General features: G+C 40.0%; 1 protein-coding gene across 1 annotated transcript; it reads left to right on the plus strand.

Annotated features, from left to right (window-relative positions):
- Positions 1-2896: 2896 nt before the first annotated feature.
- On the plus strand, positions 2897-6129 carry actb1 (actin, beta 1). Its single transcript, XM_047365501.1, has 7 exons — positions 2897-3051; positions 3752-3877; positions 3957-4196; positions 4603-4849; positions 4932-5123; positions 5206-5387; positions 5496-6129. Exons 2-7 carry the CDS (start codon positions 3755-3757, stop codon positions 5637-5639), a joined length of 1128 nt encoding a protein of 375 aa, XP_047221457.1. The 5' UTR covers positions 2897-3051; positions 3752-3754; the 3' UTR covers positions 5640-6129.
- Positions 6130-9345: the final 3216 nt, after the last annotated feature.

Raw genomic sequence — 9345 nt, forward strand, 5'->3', positions numbered from 1 at the left:
GGCAGAGGTATAATCTCCCTTATCCAGCCGACACTGGGGGACAAAAGTGGGAGAAAGACTTTAATCTTTCTTTCAGATAATGTTTGGCCTTCAGTCCATAGAAAGGCAAGTTAAATCCCACATTGTACCAATCACCCTTTAACAGTTTAAGGTAGTTCACTAACCAGAAACTGTCCATTAACCATTTTTTGCTCTCTTTGGTATATAATATTGTAATTATCAGAGAAACTGAATGTGAGAGTTTTATGAGCTGTAAACCTATATCATAAAAATTAACAGGAATAAACGCTTAAAATACATCTATATAATAAATAATTTTTTAGATTAAAGTACTTAAATTATTGTACTTTTTGATAGTATTCTAATTTATTGTGATTAAAGAAGATGATTTTGGACTAAGGAACTTTAGGTACATGAATTTATCCTGTTGTTTTTAATTATCATTTGTACTGCTGTTTTCTACTTATCAATGTATTCTGGTAAATTTTGTTTGTTGTATCTAAAGTTTAAGTCAAAATACAACAGCATAGTTACACACCAAGTCATTTATTTAGGTAATTAAATTAAGTAAAATGATCTGAAAAGTTAGTTGGAATTTATATAGTTTTATTTGTGGTTTCGCTAACAAAGTTACACAATGAAATTTCAGATAAAATGTTTGCAAATTGTTCCACCAGTTTCATCATGGCATTGTCATTAAATCATACCTGTTTGTTTTATTTTCACTTTACCTCTTTTCAGGTTTCTCTTTACTTCACTCAGGCATGCACTATAGCCCCACCTCTTGTAATAAATGAACTCCACTGGAATGTGACGTAGCAAACGCCTGGGAGAAATCAGTGCGGGGTCAAAAAAGCAACGATGCTGTCTGACCTTGTTTCGCACTCCCATAAGTGTGATGTAAAGTAGTACAAGAGTGGTTGATTCCAGTATGGAGTAGGGGGAAATGTTTCAAAATAAAGAAAGATAAGGTTTAAAGAGTTTAAAGGAGAAACACAGCTCAGGAGGTAACGGAAGAGTGAAAGTGGACAGAGGCTACCTGCTGGCTTCTTCCATATACGGTCTTAGAGCTGAGAGCCAGGCCTGTGAGTTTCTCTGACTGTGTGTGTGTGAGCAATGCAGGGAGGGAGTGTCTGCTGTATGTACAGTATCTGTATGTTGTAATACATCCATTAGTCATGCAAGCTGCTGAGTTCTGAAATGGCTCAAGAACAGAGTTCACACAAAACACAGAAATCTCAATGTGGTAAAAAGCATCAATGAAACAAACAAAAAAAAAAATTAAAAAAGGGAAAAATTTAGGGTGGGATTCTGGGAGGAAAAAAAGACAGAAAAAAGGGAATTTGGAAGTTTTCTCTGTCACATTGTATTCACATGTTCCCGCCTGTGAAATTGCTCCCAATGAAAAGAAAAAGGGTAAAAACAAGTTTCAGCCAACATCCTTTATTTTAAAACCACCAAAAAACACATGTTCAGCCTTAAAAAGAGAGATTCATTAATTTCCTCAGACTGGTCACATGATCTGAGCTGTCCACCTCCCACACCCCCGCCCCCTACCCTTCCCATGTGACGCCCTCCAATATCTCCTTATATGGACGTCATCCAAAAGCTCTCTTAAAGGGATGGTTGTCATGCCCTGGGTCTATACTTGGTATGGGTCTGCCTAAAGCAGGATAATGCCACTCTGAAAAGCCAATTCCCTGATCAGCTCATTCAGCTAGCCTGGATGTCCTCAGCTGTGGTCACTTCCTACGTGTGTCTTTAACAACAGGAAAAAAAAATTGTCCCTATAAAACCATGCTTCCCGTCCCTACTGCTGAGCTGGATTCCATATATCCTTATTAGGAACCCTTGGAGCTTGAAAGAATTCCCAGTGTCAGTTTATATGTCTTCCTCCAGTGCCCTAATTAAGTTAAAACAGCAGCCTGACCCTGCCTCTCTTTCTCAACAGGAACACTGCAATATATGTTGTGCTGTAACATTTAATTTTAGATGTAATTATTACCTGAAAGCACTATAGTTTGTACGAGAACAATAAATTGGAGTGTTTGACATTTTTGCATGGTGTGTACATGCATAGTTAAATAAGTCATAAAAACGCCTCTTTTATATTAATGCCAACTTGCCTGTTTATTATGTGTCATAAAGTTAAGGGGTGTTCCCTGCTCATCTATTACACAAGTGTTGACAGATAACAAGATTTACAGCCTTCTGAGTTTTGATGTAAGCACACCTCAAGCTGTCCACGTGTATCTGTCCTTCAGATCTCTCTCAGTGTGTGTGTGTGTGTGTGTTTAAAACTGGTATGCCAGGGCAGACGTGTCACACAGCTTGTTAACACTGCTGTCAGCGACCCTGAGAATGGTAATTTCTCCAAAGTGCTGTCCTGTATCGGTGTATCTGTAGTGAATACTGCAAGCCAAGTCATCCCAACACGTCTAATTCATCTACAACATATAAATGTAGCTGTAGCAAATTAAAGAAACGAGCACGTTTATCAGTTAAATCATTTCAGAGCAAGTTTTTGCCTTGCAATTAATTCTTATTTTTTTTCCTTTATTATGCCACTGAAATCTACTTTGTTTTCTTTTCATTATGTTTTCATCGTTTAAGGCATCTTGTACATTTCAGTTTTCAAACTCAAGATTTGTTTTACCACTCTTAATGAGATTTATAGCCCCCTGTGTACCACCGTTGCATAATGACCATAGTGACGAAGGCATAGATAGGTTGCTATATCTCACTGACTTTTGACCAACCTAATTAAGTCTTAATATTACATATGTGTGGTTGAGATTTTTCCGTGTCGCTTTTCCCCGCACTCCCATGTCAGAGAGCAGAGCTGGTATCTGCATGCGCCACACCCAGAGGATGCGGCGGAGCCAATCAGAAGGCGCCCTGCGCAAAGTTTGCCTTATATGGAAAGGGGCTGCAGCTCGATCGCAAATAAAGTCTTGCGAGTTATTGGCCTTCATTGCAGTCGCGCTCAGACACTCGAGGAGTACACGCATCGTTCAGGTTGCACTACGCTGATAGCCCTCCTTCACAGAGGTAAGAGCAACGTCTGCACTTATTTAGGGATTTCAGGCTGTGTTTCATACCTTTGTTGCTTAAAACTTCAAGGTTCTTTAAGTTAAACATTGAACATTAAGTGCCGGCGTCCAGCTTAGTGTCGTTGGTGCCAAGTTAACGCTGGCAGTGACTTAAATCAGACTGCGTTGAGATTGACCTTCTCGCTTACAGTTAGTTATCTGTGTTAGAAACGCCTCTGGTGTCGTGGATTCAACATAAAAAGCTACTTCCTCTACAAAATCAAATAATTTACTTTTTTTTTTTTTTTGTTCTACAGGTGAATTAATGTAAATTCATTGAAGCCTTTTTAACATCTGTCTTAAATTACCACACGTCTGCACCAGTTGGCCGATGGTCTTGACTTTAGAAAATGTCTTTTTAGGAAATCATATGCGGCATTTGGATGATTGATCCCGTCCCAGTAAGTTCGGTGAGGGGAGTGGCCGCCTGTTGTCATCTGAGGCTGGGGCGACACCCGGGATGGCTCCCGGGCCGGTCTCACTTTTGCCTTATATGGCCATGTCCAGACCGGCCGAGAAACTGTCTTTTGTTTCACAGCTTTGGGATTGAATAGGAATTTGCTCAACTGCGACATCCAGCGTACAGTCCCTACAACGACAAGCCTTCAGTTTGGTTTTTATCAGATCTAAAGTGTGTATTTTTTTTTATTTTCTCCTAGAAAATGGAAGATGAAATTGCAGCTCTCGTTGTTGACAACGGCTCTGGAATGTGCAAAGCTGGCTTTGCAGGAGATGATGCCCCACGTGCTGTCTTCCCCTCCATTGTTGGCCGCCCCAGGCATCAGGTACAAACCTCGCTGTCCCTTTCATAACCATGTGATTGCAAACCTCGAAATTTTGAAATAAAACTCTGTGCCTTCCCAGGGTGTGATGGTTGGAATGGGCCAGAAAGACAGCTACGTAGGTGATGAGGCACAGAGCAAAAGGGGAATTCTGACCCTCAAGTACCCCATTGAGCATGGTATTGTGACCAACTGGGATGACATGGAGAAGATCTGGCATCACACCTTCTACAATGAGCTGCGAGTGGCCCCTGAAGAGCACCCTGTCCTGCTCACAGAAGCCCCCCTGAACCCAAAAGCCAACAGGGAGAAGATGACACAGGTAATTGGCACTAACAAACTCTTCAAATCCAAACTTTTCTCATCTGCAGGGCTATGTGTCTCAAAGTATCTCTCTGCTCAGTCAAATTCCTCCTGTTCCTCTGAAATTTTAGGTTTCCCTTCCCTGAGCTGAACTTTTCATCTCTCCAAATGCTTCAGGTTTCTATCTTCCTGCACTGAATCAGGACTGGCTAGTTGCAGCATGGGCACTATTTTTTTATTTAATTTTTTCAAATTGCACATCTGCTAAAGTTAACATTCTTGACTAATCTGGTTTTCTGCATGACTGAACTCTAAGCAGATCACTTTGTACACTAAAAATAACTAAAGCCCTATTTCCAACCTATTTTTAGAAATTTCTTGGGGTGCTCTTGACCCAAGTGACTAATGGCTCATCTCTCCTCTAGATCATGTTTGAGACCTTCAACACACCTGCCATGTACGTAGCCATCCAGGCTGTGCTGTCTCTGTACGCCTCTGGCCGTACCACTGGTATCGTCATGGACTCTGGTGATGGTGTGACCCACACAGTGCCCATCTATGAAGGATATGCTCTGCCTCATGCCATCCTGAGGTTGGACTTGGCTGGCAGGGACCTCACAGACTACCTCATGAAAATCCTGACTGAGAGGGGTTACAGTTTCACAACCACAGGTATGCATGAGTCTCTAAAGGAAAATTTGACTTGAGGTAATTGGTGCACTGAATAATCATGGCTATATATCTTGTCCCTCAGCTGAGCGTGAGATTGTACGTGATATCAAGGAGAAGCTGTGCTATGTTGCATTGGATTTTGAACAAGAAATGGGAACGGCTGCCTCCTCCTCTTCATTGGAGAAGAGCTATGAGCTGCCTGATGGCCAGGTCATCACCATTGGAAATGAGAGGTTCCGTTGCCCAGAGGCCCTCTTCCAGCCTTCCTTCCTTGGTGAGTTGCTTGAGGAAACTAGTGTTTAGTCAATTGCTAAGCTTGGAAGAGTTTCTCACAAATTGTCACTCTTGTTTCACAGGTATGGAGTCATGCGGCATTCATGAGACTACTTTCAACAGCATCATGAAGTGTGACGTGGATATCCGTAAGGATCTGTACGCAAACACTGTCCTGTCTGGCGGTACCACCATGTACCCAGGGATTGCTGACCGTATGCAGAAGGAGATCACTGCTCTGGCACCCACAACCATGAAGATCAAGGTAAAATTTAGAACATGGCAAGCCTTGGGAAAGCTTACTTCTACCTTTTTTTTGAGTTGAGTATTCTGTAAGAAGTTTTGCATTTCAACTTCACACTTGTCTTTACAGATCATTGCTCCTCCAGAGAGGAAGTACTCTGTATGGATTGGAGGCTCCATCCTAGCTTCCCTGTCTACTTTCCAGCAGATGTGGATCAGCAAGCAAGAGTATGATGAGTCTGGCCCAAGCATTGTCCACAGGAAGTGCTTCTAAACAGACTTTGTTCCAAGCCCCTCTCCCCTTCCGAAAAAACACTGCTCCAGCCCAAACAGGCTCTGCATACCTGCACCGACACACTGTGTGCTGAGCCGACACCTCTTCCCATTCTGTCATCACTCTGGCTATGGCACTATGGCCCCTACTGGGCTGAAACTCTAAAGGAAGTGAATAGCATCCCTGGCGGTGTGAATGTGTGAAACATGTCGGTTGTGTAGGTCATTCCAGATGTCTTTGTTCACCACCTTATTTGCCTCTATGAAGGTTTTTCTGTTGTGCTTATTGCCCAACAGATCTGTAGTATTGCTTAATTTGTAATTTATGTAATCTGAACTTTTGTTTTGTACTCTAAGCCTTAATATTTGGTCTGGTTTGTCGTCAAGAAAACAAGACTTCTACCTTGTGTTGAGGTGTGTGACAAGGTTTGTGCATGGGGTGTTAAACCTCCAGTGTAAACAACAGCCCAATAAAGCACACATGTCTGAGATTATTGTCTGCCCAGTCTTGTATGTAAATGGAGGGCACTGTGGATTTTTAATGGTGGGGAAGAGTGCTTTAAACTACACCAAGATTTTATTTTTTTTCCCCCCATGTAAAACTAGTACTGATGCTTCATTCATGGCAGAGCTGGTAAAATCATTTAGATGAGGGAGAAAACCAAGCTTCCACATGAGACCAAATTTCAGTGTTTACAAAGTTAAGAAACCAATTAATTTGCAGGTGAAGAGAGCATTAAGCTTTCATGTTTTTGGCAAAATGAATGATGAAGCCTTTCATATCTATCCAAAACCAGAGCATACAGACTAGGGGAGATGAGGCCAAATCAATAAAAGACATTTTTTTTCTCATTGGCAAGCCAACCTATAACTGACCAAGTGTACCTTTTTTCAGTTGGGTGCACTTACTACATTTGGGTAAACTCAAATTTGTAAGGAGACACTTGGCTACATGGCACTTGCCTAAGAGATCTGAAAAACTGGTACTAAGTTAAACCAGATTACTCAGAAAAGTGCATATGTCAAGCTAAACATTAACTGACATGGTATTCGCTGCAGAGTGAGAGGACTTAACCCACTTGGTGTTTCTGTGTGTTGTACAGACAAAACCATATATTTGCAGAATGTTTTTCCTCATCCTACACATGGGAAGAAAGAAGACAACATATACATTTTCAAAGTAAACTTTATTAGTTGCATTTGAATGCAGCCAGGAGTCCAATCAAGCTGCATTAAAAGGTTGCTGCAGTTGTGGCCTTGACTGGTTTAAAGAATTCTGAATTCCACATGTCCAAAACTGAGACGAGCAGTATTTAATACCACTTGTTTACTAACTCGTATCTCAGTATGAGTTTCCTAATGTTTATATTGTCTTAAAATCAGTTTAGCATGATATTGCACGGTCTTGTCAAGGCCAGATTTTTCAGAAAATTTGTTTTGTACAGTTTTAGCTATAAAATAGTCTGGAAATTATTAAATTAAATGGCCTTGCTTTATTTACCCTGTCAGTTTACAGTCTCTTAAATTAGATGTGTATTGCTACAGTAGAGTTTCTTTAGCTCTGTGCTATGGCAGGTGGCACATCCTCCACTCATTCAAGATAAACAATTTCTGCATCTGCAGCTTTATCATTTGTTGCATGTCTACATGCACAGTTGCTATCATTTTTTTTTTACTTTTACTGGTAGCCTTTCATATTCATTGCCTCTTGCACCTCTGTCACCTGATTTTAGAGGATAATTGTTCAGCAAAAAATAATGGACAATGGCTGACTTTGATATAATCAAACCTCTCTGCCAAAATGACCAAAACACCAAGCTACAATCTCTAACAATAAACTTAATGTGCATGAAAAAATACTTTTGATTGAAATTACTGCTGAACTACAAGAAGTTGGCACTACTTCTGCCCAGAGTAAAACCAGTTCTTGTAAAATTAATAACCAGATTAGTCCTTTCATTATTTTTTTTTTGTCAAACCTCTCCCGAGCTGGGTGTCATGTACCAGCCATTTTTGCTTTGAGAAATGTGTCATGCAGTTACTCATATTGGCCAGTGGGTGACAGTGTTTGCAATGACTCAGGACTTGAATTTTAATCTACAGGTGCATTTCTACAAATTAATTATTAAAGTTTATTCGTCTTTTTAATTCATTTCAAAAATACACAGTCACTTACAATGCAGCATCATTATATATTGAGTGATATATTCCATGGTTTTTTGAAGAGTTAATTTGGATAATTATGGCTTACAGCTAATTGAACCCAAAATTCAGTTTCTCAGACAAAAAGAATACAAAATAGGACCAATAAGAAATGCACAGCATATACACTTAATACTTGGTCTAGGGTCCTTTAGCATGAATTATTGTATCGATGTGGCATGTCTTGGAGGTGATCAGCTTATGGCACTTGGGTGTTAAGAACACCCAGCTTGCATTAATAGCATTTTCATCTGAATTTGTTAATATGGTGTCTTTTGTTTTCCTCTTGCCAATACTTCATATTTTCTCTGTTTGGTTTAGGTCTAAATGATTTCTTGGCCTGACATGACTTTATTAAATCTGTTTACTAATTCTCATTAAGTGTTTCCTAATGTTTATCTTGTCTTAAATCAGTTTGGCATCAAGCACAGTAATATCGCAGTCATTTATGCAGGTATTGGTACTTTTGGCAGAGTGGGCAGGTGCCAAGTCCAACTCGAAAAGGAAATCAGCATCTGTATAACGTGGATGGAAGCATGAAGTGCTCTGAAATGTCCTGGTAAATGGCTACACACAATTTATCATTTTAGAACACACAGTGGACTGACACCAGTACCTGACATGGCTCATCACTGACTGTTAAAAATTGAATCAGCGGACTACTGTTCCATCAGACTTTGGGACCTTGACTTCCAAATTAAATGCAAAAGTATCTTTTTATCTGGAAAGATAAAGTTGAATAACTGAGAAACAGTCCAGTCCCTTTTCTCCTTAGCCCAGGTTAGACACTTCTGACACTGTTTCCCTGGTTCAGGAATGGCTTAACCCAAGGGATCCTACAGTTTTAGCCCATTGGCCTGGATACATGTGTGTGGGGTGGCTCTTGGAAGAACAGATTCCAGCCACAGGCCATGCCTTGTGAATCTCCACCTAACTCTTACACATGCTTTGCTTCACAATCCTGTCAATGCTGTGGATATCCCTCCTGGTACACATCTTTATACCACACTTTTTTCTTCCTCTCAACTTTCCACTATGATGCTCTAAACAACCAGCTTCCTCAGCAAAGATCTTTTGTGGCTTACCCTTCTTGTGGAAGTTGTCTCTGCTGGACAACTACCCCATTATTGTGTAGTCTATAACATGACCATGGTATTTAAAAATTGTCAATTTTTCTTATGCAACATTCCAGTTTTCTGTTAAACTTAATGTTGGTGTTTAATCAGCTTTAAACCATAATTATCAAAGTAACAAAAACAAATACTTGAAATAAATCACAGTGAATTAAAAATAATAATACATTATTATTATAGTCTGAAAATTGATTGAAAACTGATTTCGATTACGTACGTCCACTTTTAAGAAAATACATATATTTTATGTAGAGAGATGTGCATTAAATGTGACATACTAATATCAAACAAAATTTTAATCTAAAAATAGGTTTATTATTCGTCTATCTGCAGGAAGTTAATCCATCCATAAAACTGTTCCCGCTGGTGCAG

This window comes from Girardinichthys multiradiatus, chromosome 5 (genome assembly GCF_021462225.1).
Source record: "Girardinichthys multiradiatus isolate DD_20200921_A chromosome 5, DD_fGirMul_XY1, whole genome shotgun sequence".
NCBI classification, from domain to species: domain Eukaryota; kingdom Metazoa; phylum Chordata; class Actinopteri; order Cyprinodontiformes; family Goodeidae; genus Girardinichthys; species Girardinichthys multiradiatus.

Excerpts from the sequence above, each read along its gene's own strand:
- actb1 (XM_047365501.1), top strand. The coding sequence starts at position 3,755 with ATGGAAGATGAAATTGCAGCTCTCGTTGTTGACAACGGCTCTGGAATG. Across the intron at positions 3,878-3,956 it reads TTGGCCGCCCCAGGCATCAG|GGTGTGATGGTTGGAATGGG; the intron begins GTACAAACCTCG and ends GTGCCTTCCCAG. Across the intron at positions 5,124-5,205 it reads CTTCCAGCCTTCCTTCCTTG|GTATGGAGTCATGCGGCATT; the intron begins GTGAGTTGCTTG and ends CTTGTTTCACAG.